This window comes from Gopherus flavomarginatus, chromosome 18, assembly GCF_025201925.1.
Source record: "Gopherus flavomarginatus isolate rGopFla2 chromosome 18, rGopFla2.mat.asm, whole genome shotgun sequence".
Taxonomy (NCBI): domain Eukaryota; kingdom Metazoa; phylum Chordata; order Testudines; family Testudinidae; genus Gopherus; species Gopherus flavomarginatus.
In genome coordinates, this window is record NC_066634.1 from 517,142 (window position 1) to 535,359 (window position 18,218).

Here is an 18,218-nt window from a genome sequence, read left to right on the forward strand (position 1 = left end):
TCTTAGCCAGAGGCTGACCCTGCACCCAGCTCTCCTGGGTGTCGCTTGGTAACTCAGATGGCCCTAGTGATAGCCACCGGGGGGGGGGGGTGTTGGCATTAAATCAGAGGCCAGTCTCCATCCATGCCCAGGGCTGCCCCCCAGTCTGTCAGGGAATGGCCTGCTGCCTACCCCCACCACAAAGGCACCGGATGCCCCTGATCCCCACCACAAAGGCACCGGATGCCCCTGATCCCCACCCCTGGTGAAAATCAAACACAGCCAAGCAGAACCTGTTCTCCCTTTATTTGTGACTGAGCTGCTTGTTCAGAAGCCCCGTACTTTCCCGCCATCGTTCCCACTCCCCGCTACATTATATCTGTCCCTGCTTACCCCCGGGGTCTGGGCTACACTATAGCATTAGGTCGACCCAAGGCCACTTGACGTCAACCTAACTGAAAGTGTCAACACCGAACTTTGGCTCCTGCCGATGTAACCACCCCGCTCCACCGACTGTGATCGCTGCGGTGGCTTCACACCAATGTAAGTTAGCGTAGACGTGGCCCTGGTTGAACAACGTCCGCAGGGGTGGCTACTGTCCAGCTGGGCTTCGGTGGGGGCGGCCTGAGCCTCCAGGTTGCTGCAGAGGACTGCGCATCCCGCCCCTGTCCCCACCCCACCTCGGAGCCAGCCAGGTGGGGATGGTTTGACTCCCCTACAGCTGACCCAGCATGGCACAGCTCCCTCTGGGGGCCAGGAAGCAAACAGAGGGCTCTGACATGTGGCTGTCCCCGCAAACCACAGCATCTCTGTTGCCCTGCTGGGCTCTTGGTCTTCGTTGATGGGCGAGGGCACAGCCCTCTCACAGGGCACAGCTCCAGGCGGCCCCTAAAGCAGGCCCATCCCCTGCTCGATGCCCCGGGCAAACAGGTGGATGAGCTGCCTGTGCACCCTGTGGACAAAAGACGATATCGACAGGGCAGCCTGGAAAGTGGGAGTGACAGAAATGGGAGGAAACGTAATAGTGCACAGGGCCAGGTCTTGCACTCAGAGACAAGCACCAAGGCTTTTTGCTACAAGTTGGGGCCTGACCAGTTGGAAGCAACAAAGGAGGAGAAAGACCTGTGTGTTGGTCGATCACAGGATGACTGTGAGCTGCCAGTGTGATGCGGCTGTGAAAGGCTAATGCCACTGGAAGGGAGCTCAAGAGGTCCCCTAGTCCCAGCCCCTACTCTCAAGGTAGCACTGTGTAATAACCAGACGGGTCATCTAACCTGTTCTCAACCCCTCCACTGAGATGCCACAGCCTCCCTAGGCAATTTGTTCCAGTGTTTAACCACCCCGGCTGTTTAGGAAAAACTTCCTTATGTCCAACCTAAACTGCCCTGGCTGCAATTTAAGCCCATTGCTTCTTGTAATACCCTCAGAGGTGCAGGAGACCGAGTCTTCTCCGTCCCCCTTGTGACAACCTTTTATGTAATTGAAAATGCTTCTCAGTTCCCCCTCCCCCCAATCTTTTCTCCACACTAATCAAACCCAAGTTTTTCAATCTTCCCTCACAGCTCCATCTTTTCTAGCCCTTGGATGAGTTTTTTGCTCTCTGGACTGTCTCCAATTTGCCCACGTTTTTCTGAAATATGGGGCCCAGCACTGGAAACAGTCCTGCAGCTGAGGCCTTGTCAGTGTGGAGTGGAGCAGAAGAATTACTGCTTGTGTCTTGCTAACCAAACTCCCACACTCCTTTGGGAAGCTCCCATAATGCCATGGGGGGAAGCCCTGTATGCCATTGTCAAGTGGGTTTCATGGCATGGACATGGCCTGCTCTGGAGCATTTCCCCCTCCCTTCCATGGGGCTATGGACACTCACCTCACACTGATGTCGGCGTGGGGCAGGGTCTCCCCATCACAGCTCCAGGAGCTCAGTGGCTGCTCCCCACAGCACAGCCCTCCTAGAAGCCCCTTCCACCCCCTGCGGCCGGGCTGCTCCCCCTCCTCGCTGTCCTCCAGCTGCTTGGGGGTGAAGCGCAGGGCCCGTACCCGGTGCACACTCACAAAGGGCAGGTCAAACTGCAGAGGGAAGAGGGGTGCTGGACTGAGCGAGAGGCCTGGGGAGGGACCCAGCTCCAGGGGCCTCTCCCTATCCCTCCTGAGGGTCATGACCCAGCCTTGCTGGCAGGGACTGCCCCATCCCCCACAGTGGGGGGCAGCTGCTCCCCTGATGCTGGAGCCTCCTGGGGGCTGGACCCAGAAGGGCCAGGGTGCGACCCCCCCACAGTGACCGGTCCCACTCAGCGTTACAACCCCCCCCTCAAACCTGCTGACCCCATGGCTGTGACTCCAGGCTTGCGCACCCTCCTCATGCCCCTGGGTCTGGCCCTTGCCCCTTTCCTGGGCCCTGGGGGTCTCCGCCCCCCCACACACACACCTGGTCCCGATGGTCCATGTGCCGACTCAGGTGACGCAGGAAGCCCAGGGCTGAGCACTCGCGCACCAGGATGAGGTCGGCCGTGCCGTCAGCTAGGTGGGCACTGGGCGAGAGGCCATCGGGGCTCTTTGGGCAGGCACTGCTCATGCAGGTCAAGTTAATGGCCAGGAAACGGCCCTGCTCCCGCTGCCACTCGCTGGCTGGGGGAGAGACACCGTTACTCCCAGTCTCCCTACCCTGAACCCCTTACCCCCATCCCTCCATCACTCGCTGGCTAGGGGAGAGACACCCTTACGCCTGGTCTCCTGGCCCTGAATCCCCTCCACCACTCGCTGGCTGGGGGAGAGACACCGTTACTCCCAGTCTCCCTACCCTGAACCCCTTACCCCCATCCCTCCATCACTCGCTGGCTAGGGGAGAGACACCCTTACGCCTGGTCTCCTGGCCCTGAATCCCCTCCACCACTCGCTGGCTGGGGGAGAGACACCGTTACTCCAGGTCTCCCTACATTGAACCCCTTACTCCCATCCCTCCATCACTTGCTAGCTAGGGGAGAGACACCCTTACCCCTGGTCTCCCTGCCCCAACCCCTGCACCTGCCCCCCGCATTCCTCTGCCACACACTGGCTGGGGGAGAGCCACCATTACCCCCCTGATCTTTCTGCTCGCTGGCTGGGGGAGAGACACCGTTACCCCCTGATCCCTCTGCCCCAAATGACCACCACCACTTGCTGGTTTGGGAACACTTTAAATCCCAGACTGACACTCCCGCCTCCTGGCCTGCACCAGGGAGACAGTGCCCTTTTGCATGACTTCAGGGGAGCCCCGTAGGTGACAGCAGAGGGGGGAGGGAGTCAGAACCAGGACTCCTGGGTTCTCCCCTGGCTCTAGGAGGGGAGTGGGGTCTGGTGGGTCAGAGCGTGAGGGTTGGGGGGGGGCTGGACGCCAGGACTCCTGGGTTCTCTCCCCAGATCTGCTGGTGCCTGTGACTCTGGGCCCAGCTCAGCCTCCTTTTGTTGCATGTCATTGCAGGAGCCCCCAGGCTGAGCTGGGTTTACACGAGCTAGTTAGGATGTCCCCAGAGGCTCCTGCGGCCCTAGCCAGCTTGTTAGTGCAAGGGGCAGGGATGCTCAGCTCACCCACAGCCCTAGTGCCTTCCTGCTGCGGCAGCTTCTCCTCCTTGCTGTCCCCCAGGCACTGGTGATTGGACTCAGAGCAGACAAGGCAGCTGCAAGGGAAGAAGTTGTGACAGCAAGTGTCCAGGGCCCCAGCCCCTCCACAGGGCTCAGAGCCATCCTGTAGGTGCTGGGGGAGCTGCCCCAGGTGTGACCAATGCTGCCTAAGTCTGCAGAGAGTCTGAGCCCATCACTCTGAGTGGTGGGGGAGAGCTGCCCCAAGTATGACTGATGCTGCTTGAGCCAATCAGTGTGAGGGGGAAGCAGCTGCTTGAACATTTAATGGATGCAGACTAGTTTGTGGGTGGGACAGGAAGTCACTCCCCCCAATGCTCTGGGCTGCCACTGCTGGGGGACATGAGGGCCTGGATTGACACACCCCCCACCCCCGGTGGGATCCAGTCCCATCCCAATGGGCCAGCAGCCCACCTGTAATCCCCCCACCTACCCTACCTTGCAGCCCCTCCCACAGGACACCAGCCACCCCACCCCATTCTGCAGTCCCCATCCATGCTCCCCCTGCCTTGCAGCGTGCCCCCAGGAGAGCAGCCCCTCCCACAGGCCAGCAGCTCCCTCTACCCGCAGCCCCATCCACCCTACTTCCCCTTCCACAGGTCAGCAGCCCCCCCACCCTGCATCCCACCCCCACCTACCCTGCCCTGCAGCGCGTCTGGTCCCGGGGATTGGCCTCAGTGCCCCCTACCGTCAGGAACTCCACAGTGCCCTCGTAGCTGCGGTTACACAGCACGGCCTTGAATCCTGCATAAGGGAGAGGGTTCAAGGCCTTGCATGGCCTGCTCCAGTCAAAACTGTTTCCCCCCCCCACGGAGCCCCCCTTGAGGCTCGTTCCTTTCCTGCCCCCCAGACACGCTGCCCCCTCCCCTCTGGTGGCCTTGTTCTGGCTAGGCCTCTCCAGCACATTCCCTGTGGGCAGTGACCACCCTATGGCACATCTCAGGCCCAGCTCCTTCTGCTCCATCCCCTGGTCAGTCCCTGGATTCCCAGCTGGGTGAGGGGATCCCCTGAGCCCAAGCCCCCCTCCACACCCCATCCTGGGGCAGGGGCTCCCTCTCCAGTCCCCACCCCCTCTTTGGCTGGGGGACCACTGGCCTCTCCCTCACTGGGGTTCCCCCATTCCCCAGGCCTGGGGGCAGGGGACACCCCAGCTGGGGGCTCCCTGCCATGCCCTCTGGGCCCCCCGGCACCTGAGAAGTCATAGCGCATTGGGCCCATCCAGCGGTGCCGCTCGCTGTCGCTCACCACGTCCCCATAGAAGCCGTAGCCCACCAGCGAGACCGCGTACCGCAGCAGCCACTCGTGGTGGTGGACGCTGCACACGTCCAGGGGCTGGCTGTCCCCTGGGGCAAAGGGGGGGCACGGGCACCTAAATACATGGAGTCCTGCCTCTCCTCCACTCCTCACCCCCACCACTCTACTCCACCAACCTCCCACTCCTCTCCCAGAGCTGGGGAGAGAACCCAGGAGTCCTGGCTCCCAGACACCCACCCCCAGACCCACCAGCCCCCACTCCCCTCCCAGGGCCATCAGAGAACCCAGGAGTCCGGGCTCCCAGCCCTCAACCCACCAGACCCCACTCCCCTCCCAGGTGCACAGATAGGAGCCAGGCGTCCTGTACCGATGATGATGTGCAGGGCAGAGGTGACAGGATCGTTGGTCCCCACTGTGGCGAAGCAGATGCAGTCCGTGGAGCCTGGGTTGGGAGAATGGGGTGAGTCATCCCCTGGGGCCTGCTGAGCTGTTGCCCCTTGCAGGCTCCACAGCCCCATCCCTACCCCCTCTTCCACCCCCACCTCTCCCCAATGTCTTCCCTCTGACCAGCTCCCCCCATCATCCACCCTCTACCCTGCTGCCCACCTCCCCCGTGTCTACTATCTCCACCTGCCACTGCCCCCTGTCCCCCTGGAGCTCCTCCCACAACCCCTCCACCCGACCACCTCTTCCGCCCCCACCTGTCCCCAGTGCCCTCCCTCCTACCAGCTCCTCCCGTCCTCCCCCCCTGCTGCCCACTTCCCCCGTGTCTGCTATCTCCACCAGTCCCTGCTTCCCACCACTGTCCCCTCTCCTCCCATGCACACCTGCAGGAATGATGCCGATGCGGAGCCGTGGGGGCAGGAGCGGGGCCGTGGGGTTGTCCTCGGGAATCCCAGCCTTCCTCTGCGTCTGGGAGATGAGTGCATGCATCAGCTCGTTAAATGTCCCGTCACCTCCGACGCAAACCAGCCTGGGGGCCAGAGACCTAGGGGTTACTGGGGCTGGGGGGGACAGGGCTGCCCAGGAGGTATGTGAGGTGGGGGGGGGTTAATGGGAGTGCCCCATCCTAGGGTTGGGTGGCGGGGCAGGGTAAAGGGGTCTCTCACCCATCCAGGTCGCCCAGGTCCCGCTGCAGGATGAGGTCTCGGGCCTCGTGGGGTCGCTGGGTCTCTGTGGGGAGATAGGGGGGATGAGTGAGCAGAGATGGTATTGGGTGGGAGTGGGAGGGAGTCAGGGGGCACTTGGAGGGAGGGGTTGCAGGGTGGGAATTGCTCATGGGGCAGGGGTGGGAGGTCTCAGCAGGAGGGAGCAGCACAGTGCGGTAGAGTGGGGTGGTCACTCAGGATGGGGGACCAGTGGGGGATGTCTGGTGATGGGGGATTTCAGAGGAAGGGGGCAGCATGGTGGAGTTGGCCAGGGATGGGGAAGGAGGGGCTGTCACAAAACGGAAATTTTCTGTATTATTTTTATGAGCCCTATGCATGCCTCAGTTTCCCCTGTGCATGGTCGTGTTACCCGGTGGGTGGGAAAGGACTGCGTGGGCTCAGGGCAAGCCCAGAGACATTGTGGTGAATGTTGCCTCGCTGCCGGAGACTAAACAGGTCCGAGGCCGGCCACCGATCAATGTACAAATCCCTGAGGACACAAGCAAATTCTTGGAGCCTTAGTCCGTGGCTGGCTGTTAGCCAGGATGGCCCCAGATGCAGCCCCCTGCTCTGGGTGTCCCTAAGCTGCTGACAGCCAGATGCCAGGACTAGACACAGGGGATGGATCACACAATAGACCCCTGGCTCTGTCCATTCCTCTGGAGCATCTGGCACGTGCCACAGGCAGCAGACAGGACATGGGGCTAGCTGGACCATTGGTCCATCCCAGCCTGGCTATTGTTCTGTTCTGTTCTCATCAGTCCCACTGCACAGCTGAGTCTCTAGCAGGCGTCTGTCCCAGCAGCCTTGCTGGGCCGAGCTCCCTGTGTGACTCTGGAGGGCTGGAGCCCTGGGGCTCGGTCCAAGCAGAGAGGGAGGCCGTGTGTACCCCGAAGGAAGAGAGAGACCTTGGGAGGGTCTGGCACACTGAAGGGTCCTTCCCAGAGACTGTTCCCAAGCTGGGGGCATAGCACCAACCCTGTGGGTCTGTGACTGGGGGGGGGTCACTCAGAGGGAGGGAGCAGCACAGTGCAATGGTGGGGATGTGGGGGGATGTTGTGGGGGCACTCACCTATGACCTCCGTCTGGATCCCCGCCAGGGCAAAAAGCCCAGCCACCCGGTCTTGGTAAATCTCACTTGCGCGGCACCGCCCCCCCACAGGGTTCACGAAGACCAGCAGCTTCCTGGGGCGTGTCACACCTGGGGAGGAGCAGAGAGAGCATCACCTTGGGTCACAGGTTCCTGGGCAAGGTGCGTGATGGAGTGGGGCGTTCCTGGAGCACTGGTTCTTCCCCCCCACCCTGCCATAGGGATGTCCCAACCCACAGTCCCCTCCAGGGACACCCTCCACCAGAGCAGCTGCTATGGGTCCAGCTCAGGATGCTGGCACCAAGCCCCATGGAGAGGGTCACAGCTTCCGCCCCCTGCCCATCATCGGTGGGGGGGGGTCCCCCAGAACTGCTGACCCTGGGAGTGGGAAATAACCAGACTGCTGCAATTCCCAGGGACCCTCTGGCTCCACAGCCTGCTCCAGTGCCTCCTCCCCAAGTTTACTGACTAGTACCCCCCTTACTGACCGCCCCATTCCCCAGTACTGACCGGTCCTCCCCAGTACTGACCAGTCCCCCATCCCTTACTGACCGGTCCCCCCAGTGCTGACCAGTCCCCCCAGTATTGTCCCCCACTACTGACCAGTTCCCCCTCCCTTACTGACTGGTTCCCCCCGTATTGACCAGTCCCCCCAGTATTGTTCCCCACTACTGACCGCCCCTACCCCCAGTACTGACCATGCAGCTGGATGCTACACTGCAGGGCATCGACCCAGCGTGGGGCCAGCCCCGAGCCGGGGGTCACAGTGAACTCCAGGGAGCCCAGGCTCCAGCGCTGATGCTTCTCCCGCTGCACAAAGAAAACTGGAGGGAACCAGAGATGGGGGGGTCAGAGCCCATGGGCGGCACTGACCCCCGCAGAGCAGCTGCCCTGGAGATGGGAGGGTCAGTCACTCCCATTAGTCTCTGTCCCCCATTTCCATTGCTCCAACCTGCCTCACCCCATCCTGTCCTGCTGCCTGTACCTGCCCACCAAACCCATCTTCGCTCCCTGACCCTGTCTCCCAAACTCATCTCCGCTGCCCGGCCCTGTCCCCAAACCCATCTCCGCTGCCCGGCCCTGCCCCCAAACCCATCTCCGCTGCCCGGCCCTGTCCCCCAAACTCATCTCCGCTCCCTGACCCTGTCTCCCAAACTCATCTCCGCTGCCCGGCCCTGTCCCCAAACCCATCTCCGCTGCCCGGCCCTGTCCCCCAAACTCATCTCCGCTGCACGGCCCTGTCCCCAGACCCATCTCTGCTGCCCGTCCCTGTCCTCCAAACCCATCTCCGCTGCCCGGCCCTGTCCTCCAAACCCATCTCAGCTGCCCGGACCTGCCCCCAAACCCATCTCTGCTGCCCAGCCCTGTCCCCCAAACCCATCTCTGCTGCCCAGCCCTGTCCCCCAAATTCATTTCCGCTGCACAGCCCTGTCCCCAAACCCATCTCCGCTGCCCAGCCCTGTCCCCCAAACTCATCTCTGTTGCCCAGCCCTCTCCCCCAAACCCATCTCCGCTGCCCAGCTCTGTCCCCCAAACTCATCTCCGCTGCACAGCCCTCTCCCCCAAACCCATCTCTGCTGCCCGGCCCTGGCCCCAAACCCATCTCCGCTGGCTGGCACCGCCACCTCAACATTTGCTGACAGTCTCAGATGCTTCAAATACAGCCCCTCCACCCTGCCCCACAGCCCCCACACCCTCACCACCTGACTCACCTGTGAATTGGTTTCCCTCCACTGTGAGGGACGAACCAGACCCGCCCAGCTGCACCCTGACCATCTCAGTGATAGGGATGCAGAAGCTTTGCCCTGTGAGGGATCAGGAGAGGGGTTAGTGCAGGACTCCTGGGTTCTCTCCTCAGCTCTGGGTGGATGGAAGGGTCTAGTGATTAGAGCCCAGGAGCCAGTGATCCTCCCTCCCCCAGCCCAAGGAAGTGGGGGAAGCTGTGCCAGGCATCTGTGTGCATGGAGCTGTCTCCAGACTGGGCCCTGGGGCAGCCCTGACCAGCCCAACCTGTTGTGCCACTCGCTGACTCAGCTCAGCTGCTGCAGGGCAGGAGGGGTGGTGGGACCAGATGTGCTCAGGAGCATGATGCTCTGTCATATCTCCCTGGGCACATACAAACCATTGTGTGCTGTCCCCAGATGCTACTGCTCTGGGGCCTCAGACCCCACAGCCCCAAGGCATTCCCACCTCCGCTAGCTTGTGTTCAGGTCCCCTAGCATGCCTGTCTGACTCAACAGGAAGCCTGGGTTCTCGCCCCAGCTTTGGGAGTAGAGTGGGGTCTGGTGGGTTAGAGTGGAGGCAGGGGTTTGGAAGCCAGGACTCCTGGTTTCTCCCCAGCTCTGGGAGGGAAGTGGAGTTCAGAAGGTTAGAACGGAGGGAGCTGGAAGCCAGGACTCCTGGTTTCTCCCCAGCTCTGGGAGGGAAGGGGAGTCTGATGGGTTAGAGCAGCGAGTAGGAAGCTGGTTGTCAGGACTTCTGGCTTCTATATGGAGCCTCTCGCTTAAAGCTCAGATTCGCTCCCACTTCCCTGGAAACAAGTATTGTGTGAAAATCGGGACGGGGGGTGGGGCAGGAATAGGGTCCTTTATAGGACAAAACCCCTAATATAGGGACGAGAGGGACACCCTACTCAGGAACTCTTTCTGCAATCAGCATCCCATTTCCCCCCCAACCTTCCCACCACCACCACCATGCCCAACCCAACCTGCCACACTTCATGCTGGTTTGGCTTTTGGGTGGGTTGTTGAGCCTCTGAAGATTTCAAGTTTTAAGCAGAAACTGAAGCTGCCACTTCACTGGGTAATAAATGCCAGCCCATCCCTGGCACTTGGGTTCCCTTGGGGAATCGCTTAATTACAGGAGTGTTTTAAAATATGCAGCTAAGCAATTAACCCCCAGTGCCCCTTGTCTGGCCTAAGGCAGAATTCGCGACACCCGGATGCACGCTTCGATACCAGCGCTGCCGCGTGAACCCAAGGTCAGAGCCAAACCCACAGGCATCAAAACTACAGTTCCAGAAATAGGAGACACGTTGATCCTGAGGTCACCAGCTCCAGCCGCAGGGAATGGGGCACTGGGCCTTTCCCGGCAGTGTCGCAGGGCTGGCCTCTCTCTGGGCTGGGCAGGGGAGGCAGGAACTTTCCCCCCAGGGTCCCGGGCTAGGGAGAGAGAAGAGCATTGCTAGTACAACCAACACCTGGCTGGGCATTTCAATGCAGCTGGACACCAGGTCAGTCATACAGGCCCAACAGATACAGACGTGCTTAGAACAGGAGGGAACAGGCATAAGATGGGCAGCTGGACTGTGATTCTGGAGAGGACTGGGCGGGGGTGTCCCGGGAAATACCAACTGAACCTGAGTGTCCGCGGTGTTCCCGTGGTTAACCATGCGATGAATATCTAGCTACACAAACTACCAGGGGAAGTGGGGGATCATGGCTTTGGATAACAACTGTCTGCCCTTCTGGAAGTTGCTACACTTTTAACTAAACACAAGGCTGCTTCAGACACAGACAAGTCATTGGCCTAGCCCAGGGTGCTCTGAGCTGGGTGAACTCTTGCAATGGGCTGAGTTCGCAAGTGTTTGTGAGGTTTTAGCCCACACCATAGCTGTAAGAAATGCTTCAGGGGCCACTCCTATAACAAGGCCTAATCTTCTGCCCCAAAAGCTGCATCTTGTGGGGAGAAGGGGCTTGTTTTGCCGACATGTGGCTGAGGGAAAGGAGAACCCGCTGGCTCAAACGGGGAACAAAGAGAGAGGGGCAGAGGCAAACAGCAAGAAAGCTTGTGAGCAGGATGTGATGCTGGAAAAAGCCAGCCAGAGCTTTTGGGTCTGGTGGCTAATGGGGTTGAGGCTGCAAGCTAACGAACAGCTCACTTTGTTCCTGGTCTCTCCTGTGTTTGGAGAAGCAGGACTTTATTTACAAGGAATGAACAAACAAGACTGTATGAAAGGCAATATGGACTCCATCAGGTCCTGCGTCCAACGGGAACCTCCCCTGGGACCCAAACTGACCAGCCAATCAGGGTGAAAAGGAGTAACTGGGTACAAATGGGGCACTAGTGAGTAGGAGTAGGGCAGGTGGCACCTCTGCATATGGCATTGGTGAGCCCGAGACTGGATAGCTTGCCCAGTTCTGGTGTCCACACTTCAACGGAACGGTGATAAATTGGGAAGGATTCAGGAAAGAGTGACAAGGATCATCCGAGGGTTGGAAAACCTGTTTTCAGTGAGAAGCTGATTTACTGAAGGGCAGGTCTCCCCTGAAAGTGCAGCATCAGGAGAAAGCGTAGTTAATCCACTCCCCGAGACATGCTCTGGTGACACAGTGCTGCCTGCAGCGGGTGAGGTGGGTGTCACAACATTGCTCGGGGGGCAGGCTTCTCGCATCCCTGAGCGACGCAGTTCTATCATCTAGGGCTGTGGCGCCGACCAGGTCTCAGGCACTCCCCCGCGCCACCCCCCTCCCCCCCCCCCCGTCTCCCCAGTGTCTGAGCAACTCACGCTCTGTAATGTCTCAGCACCCCAGGTATGGCTGTGCCCCTCGACAAACTCAGTAATATGTCCACAGTCAGCCAAGCTCAGACACCCACAGGGCTGGCCGATCCTCCTAATCTCACTGAAGGCTCACTTTATACCAGGCCTTATCCAAGAGCCTAAGCAATGACATGATCACCATCTGCAAGTACCTAACGTGGCCCAAAGCTTCTGACTGCAGCTGGCTCTTTGCTGACAGGCAGGGCTGTGGGTGCTGGAAGAACAGGAATGGGATATGGGGTCTGGTCCCTCGGGGTCTCTGGCTAGCCCAGCCCCAGGACAGGCTGGGCTGTGGGGGCTGGAAGAACAGGAATGGGATATGGGGCCTGGTCCCTCGGGGTCTCTGGCTAACCCAGCCCCAGGACAGGCTGGGCTGTGGGGGCTGGAAGAACAGGAATGGGATATGGGGCCTGGTCCCTCGGGGTCTCTGGCTAACCCAGCCCCAGGACAGGCAGGGCTGTGGGGTCTGGAAGAACAGGAATGGGATATGGGGCCTGGTCCTTCGGGGTCTCTGGCTAACCCAGCCCCAGGACGGGCTGGGCTGTGGGGGCTGGAAGAACAGGAATGGGATATGGGGTCTGGTCCCTCGGGGTCTCTGGCTAGCCCAGCCCCAGGACAGGCTGGGCTGTGGGGGCTGGAAGAACAGGAATGGGATATGGGGCCTGGTCCCTCGGGGTCTCTGGCTAACCCAGCCCCAGGACAGGCTGGGCTGTGGGGGCTGGAAGAACAGGAATGGGATATGGGGCCTGGTCCCTCGGGGTCTCTGGCTAACCCAGCCCCAGGACAGGCAGGGCTGTGGGGTCTGGAAGAACAGGAATGGGATATGGGGCCTGGTCCTTCGGGGTCTCTGGCTAACCCAGCCCCAGGACAGGCAGGGCTGTGGGGTCTGGAAGAACAGGAATGGGATATGGGGCCTGGTCCTTCGGGGTCTCTGGCTAACCCAGCCCCAGGACGGGCTGGGCTGTGGGGGCTGGAAGAACAGGAATGGGATATGGGGCCTGGTCCCTCGGGGTCTCTGGCTAACCCAGCCCCAGGACAGGCTGGGCTGTGGGGGCTGGAAGAACAGGAATGGGATATGGGGCCTGGTCCCTCGGGGTCTCTGGCTAACCCAGCCCCAGGACAGGCAGGGCTGTGGGGGCTGGAAGAACAGGAATGGGATATGGGGCCTGGTCCTTCGGGGTCTCTGGCTAACCCAGCCCCAGGACGGGCTGGGCTGTGGGGGCTGGAAGAACAGGAATGGGATATGGGGCCTGGTCCCTCGGGGTCTCTGGCTAACCCAGCCCCAGGAAGGGCTGGGCTGTGGGACATGGGCGAGGCTAGTCCGTCCGGATGAGGGGATACGGGGCCTTTCCCCCCAGGGTCGGGACTCTCCGAGTTAGGTGTCTGGCCTGATTTACACAATAACTAGTTCTCCCCTTCCCAAGGCCATGCCCTGCTCGCTGGCATGGGGCTGGTTCAGTCTCTTCTGCTGAAGCTGCTGTTCTTGGCACAAACAAACGTTCCTTGGCACAACCCGGCCTGTGACTTGCAAAATGGCTTGGTGGGGTGGGCTTGTCCCCAGGAGATCAGACCAGCTGGGTCTAGTCCCTGTGTCTAAAGACTTTAACTGCAGTTCACGCCATGGATCAGCTTCACCCAGAGACTGAAAACACTCTGCCCTAGCATCCCTCATAGGCAGGGGGTAGAGTAGGACCCCAGCTAGTCTCACAGCCCCATCCTCAGAGGACTGTTTTATCCTCCAACCCAGCTTTGGCAGGGGAGCCACACCCCAACCTCCCTTACAGCCTGGATGGAAGTGCGTCTCTGCCAGTCCTTGCACTGAGGGGGACAGAGGTTTGACTCTCGTTCTCCTGCACCCCAGGGGAGTGCTCTGACCACTAGGGTGCTGGGCAGCTCCGGTGCCTAGCTCCGTTCCCTGGCTGAGGAGCCCGTGGGCCTATCTCCAGGCTATGGAGAGGCTGCAGGCTGCTTATGAGGCTAGATGGCTGCTTAGGAGACAGTGCTGAGCATGACGAGGCCAGTGTCTCGGTGCCCCTGCCACGGAGGGCTGAGGGGCCTGCACTGTGGAGTTTATTTACTGCTCATGATGGCTGATAGAACTGGTATCCCAATTCCCTGCAGAGGCAGCGATACAGCCAAAGCCCCTGGTGCTTTTGTGCCCCCGGCATGAAGGCACAAGCCCCATCCACCCTGCTGCATCTACACATTGTTATGATGTGTATTGTGGTGTCTCTGTCATGGACCACGGCCACATTGTGCTAGGCGCTGCACAGAACAAAGAGATGTAATCTGAATTAACTCTCAGGTGCAGACAAGCCTGTAGATTAAGATAGGGTGTGAATTTAAAGCACAACAGCTATTCCTGTGGATGCTGCCATTCCAGAACAGAAGTGCCTAGTTTCTGTTTCCTCTTACTCCAACTTCGAACAGAAGTAAGACATTGTAGTGTCCTGTACAGGGAGCAACTGCACTTTAAATTTGCACCCTAGACCTCAAGAGGTCATCTAGCCCAGCCCCCCATGCTGAGGCAGGACACGGAAATCCAGACCATCCCTGACCAGGGCTTGTCCAGCCTGTGCTGAAACCTCCCATGATGGGGATTCCTCGACCTCCCTGGGAAGCCGATTCCAGAGCTGAACGACCCTGAGAGCTAGAAAGTGTTTTCCTAAAATTTAACCTACATCTTCCTTCTTGCAGGTTAAGCCCGTCACTTCTTTTCCCTGCGTCCATTGAAGGTAAGAAACGTCTTACTAACTGCCCTGGTCTTACCTTCCCTTAATTCGGATTAACCTTCAACTGTAGACAAACCTTTTAGGAGTAGCTTGTTGCTGGCTAGTTTAGGCCACGTCTACACTAGCACTTATGTCACTCGGGATGTGAAAAAAAATCCCTCTAAACAACATAAATTGCACCAATAGAAGCCCAGATGTTGACAATGTTATTTGGGCAGGAGACACTCTCCTGACGACAGCTACTGCCGCTCATTGGGGGTGGTTTAATTAGGCTGACAGGAGAGCTCTCTCCTTCCAGCACAGAGCAGCTACACGGGAGACCTTACAGCAGCACTGCCCAGCAATATAGATGTGCTGCTGTAAGACATGCAGACACGGCCTCTGTGGAGAAGGGGGCAGTGGTTTGGAGACATTGGTGCAGCTGGTTCAATTCTCATTGCTCTGCCATGGCTGCCCCAGCTCTCTGTGTCTCCGCTGCCCTACTAGGCAATGGAGCGGGTGTATTTCCCTCGCAGAGGTGGAGGAAGACGGCAAACACTTCGAGAGATACTGAGGCCGCTACGTTAGTTTGTTCTGTGGGAGTGAATTTGTCTGCGTGTGGGTTTAATCGGGAATGATGATTCCAAAACAGCTTGTCCTGACTAACCTTGCATGTAGACAGGGCCGGTGCTTCCATTTAGGCAACCTAGGCAGTCGCCTAGGGCACCAGGATTTGGGAGGGCAGCATTTTGGTGGCGGGGGGTCCTTCCGCGCTCTGGAGCGGCGGCGGCAATTCTGCGGCGGGTCCTTCACTCACTCCGGGACCCGCCGCCGAAGTGCCTCGAAGACCGGGAGCGCGGAAGGACCTCCCCCCCCGCCGCAGAATTGCCGCCAACGACCAGGAGCGCGGAAGGACCCCCGCCTAGGGCGCCAAAAACCCTGGCGCCACTCCTGCATATAGACAACTAACCTGGAGACTGAGACCACCGCTGGAGACAGACAGACAGGAGCACAGGCCAGTCATCCCTAACCCACAGTGTCCAACCCTGACCTGACCTCCTACAAGTGCAGGGAGGGTTCCTGCTATGCAAACAGGCTGCCCTGGTTAATGGTTAATTACAGGAGGAAATCACACCCATGGAGGAGTGGGCCATTTATCTGCACTAAAACACAGGGCAAATATTACTGAATAACTTGGGGTGGGAGGAAGTGGACCTGGCCTTTCCCTGGGGGCCTGTGGCCCCACTGATTAGACCCCAGAAGTGCCCAGTCGTTGTCCCCCGCACACACACACACACAGTCTGGGTCGCACATCTGGCCTAAACACCTGAGCGTGCTGGGGCAGAGCCAGCCACGTACAGAACACACATAAACAAAGGGCTCTGCAGGGCCCCCTCTGCCTAGCTGTACAGGGGAGCATTGCCCTGGGAGAAGAGGCCCTGATGTCCCAACCCAGACTCCCACATGAATGGTGGGTGGGAGGCAGTTTCCACACATGGGCTGGGCAGCGATGGCCCTTTGTGATGGAAAAGGCATGGAGTGGGGCACAGACGAGCCCCACACGGCTCTCCTCTGCTCTGACCGTGGCACACAGCAGCTAAGCCCCTGAGGACTGAAATGCTCAATTTGGGGAGATTTGGGGGATGTTCTCTTGCCTGGGTCACATTAGATAACAAATCACAATTGGCTCATTCGGGGCCCTTGCCATAGGCCACACCCCCCACAGTGCCAGGTACTAGACACAGAATAATCTGTCCAACGCCTCGCCACCCTCTGCCCTCAGACGGGCTCCTCTGCCTCCTGGCACCGCCGAGCCCCCCTCTTAGCAAAGGGTTTCAGGTTAGGGTGAGGGACACTCCGAAAACTGTCTTCCCCCTCCCCCCATTCCTGTGGGAGCTCCCCTGGTTCACCACTGAATCAGCTCCCACCCCAGGGCCTGTGGCAGGCAGTTCCCTAGGACAATTCTCTCCTGGTGAGGCACCTGCCCGGCTCAGCGGGACGATGGCAGCTAAATCCGAGGCAGGGATCTACACCGCGTCCCCTTGGCCTAGCCTCCCTCAGTGCAGTGAACCCAGGAGTTCTGAGTCCTCCCTCCCGCATTCCTCCCAGACTTGAGACTAGAACCCAGGAGTCCTAGACACCTCCCCTCCCTCCTGGAGCTGCGGAAGTGACCTGTCTCTATCCACCTCCCAGGTCCCCGGACTCACCAGCGGCGCCCAGCCGACTCAGGGGCTCCGGGGTCCCCAGCAGGAACTCACCCCCCGGGGGCAGCGAGACGCGGAACCGGCCACGAGGGGTGCGCAGCAGCGAGCAGTGGAAGGGGTCTCCCATGGCGAGGAAGGATCGGGGAGTGTGGTCGGGGTAGTCGCGGGTTAATTCGGTTCTAGGAGGGTTCAGGGCTGCAGCTGTCAGACTGGATCGGGTCCGGGCGGTTCGGGTCCGGATCCACGGGAACTAGAGGGTCTGGTGGAGACGCTGCAGCTGGATCCCGGCTCCGGGTGTTTTAACCTGCGAGAGGTGCGGGCTGCTCCCGGGGCGGGGAAACCGGAGAGGCCCGCCCCCGGCCACCCTTGGGACGGGACGGGACGGGAGCCTGCGCCCCCGCAGCATCCCCTAGGAGCATCCAGACTCCAGCCCCTCCCCACACACACCTCTAGGACCCCTAAGCGCCACATCATTCCCACCCCCTCCCCATCTCACAGCCTCCAGCCTCTCACCCCCAGGAACCTCCAGATCCCGCCCCCACATTTCTGTGAGCCTTCAGTCCCCCCCAATGCACCCCCCCCCCAGACAGATGGGGCAGCTGGGGCAATACCCATGTACAGCTCATTCATAGGCTGTTTTGCAGGCTGCACTTAGGTAAACAGCCCCAGCGCCTCACCCCAGAGGTGGCTATATCTCCAAGCCAAGTGTTAAGAGGACCTTATGTATGTGTCTCAGCACCAGGTGAGGGGGCCACCCACCTAAACAGCTCCTGGGCCGTACCTGGAGGGGCCACATCTCAGCACCTGGCAAGGGGTCCCCGTGTAAACTGACCCCCTGGGCTCCCTGCCAGTGGGGCTGTGTCTCATGAGATCCCTGTAGAAAAAGCCGCCCTGCCCCATCCCAGAGATGGCTGCCCAAGACCTGTTTTGACCCTCTCTGCTCTCCCCTGTTCCCTGTGGACACAGCCCTGTAGGTCCCTCAGGCGTCCCAGGCCTGGGAGCGGCTGAGCCCTTTGTTGACAAGGATAAAAGAAGGCCTGGAGTGAAATGAGCAGGGGAAGGGGCTGGATTTCAGGGCTCATCTGTAATGCCTGGGCTGATAAGGTGCCCATAAACCTGGCAGCCCCAGACGCTGAGTTAAAGAGACGGGTCCCCAGGGGGAGCTGCCAGCCCAGGTTACAGACCCTGTGGGGCTGGGCTCCGGGGGGTGGGGGTTCAGCAGCCAGGAGGGACAGATTCTGAGATCCAGGGGACCATTAGCCCTCAGTCCAACCTGAGACTCATCCACTTACCCTTGTACTGAGACCAATTTGGATAAAGCAACTTCCAGAAAGGCAGCTGGAGCTGGGATGGAGACATGGAGTCCTGGTGACACCGTCACCATTGGGAGTTAGATTGAAAGGGTGTGTATGGGGAGACATAGCTGGGGACGTATGGCATTGAAGAGGGCAGTGGTTCTCCAACATTTGTAGTGGTGACCCCTTTCACACAGCAAGCCTCTTAGTGCAACCCCACCTTATAAATTAAAAATAAATTTAATATATTTAACACCATTATAAAAGCTGGAGGCAAAGCAGGGTTTGGGGTGGAGGCTGACAGCTCACAACCCTCCATGTAATAACCTTGCAACCCCCTCAGGGGTCCCAACCCCCAGTTTGAGAACCCCTGGAATAGGTG

At 59.7% G+C, this 18,218-nt stretch overlaps 1 protein-coding gene across 1 annotated transcript; it reads right to left on the reverse strand.

The window, feature by feature from the left end:
• Positions 1-214: 214 nt before the first annotated feature.
• LOC127036980 (ceramide kinase-like) lies at positions 215-16,728 on the reverse strand. Its single transcript, XM_050928267.1, has 13 exons — positions 16,545-16,728; positions 8,799-8,891; positions 7,785-7,910; positions 7,069-7,197; positions 5,958-6,021; positions 5,676-5,821; positions 5,216-5,290; positions 4,785-4,937; positions 4,233-4,338; positions 3,544-3,632; positions 2,405-2,604; positions 1,847-2,046; positions 215-931 (listed from the first exon to the last, which is right to left on the reverse strand). Exons 1-13 carry the CDS (start codon positions 16,666-16,668, stop codon positions 868-870), a joined length of 1,569 nt encoding a protein of 522 aa, XP_050784224.1. The 5' UTR covers positions 16,669-16,728; the 3' UTR covers positions 215-867.
• Positions 16,729-18,218: the final 1,490 nt, after the last annotated feature.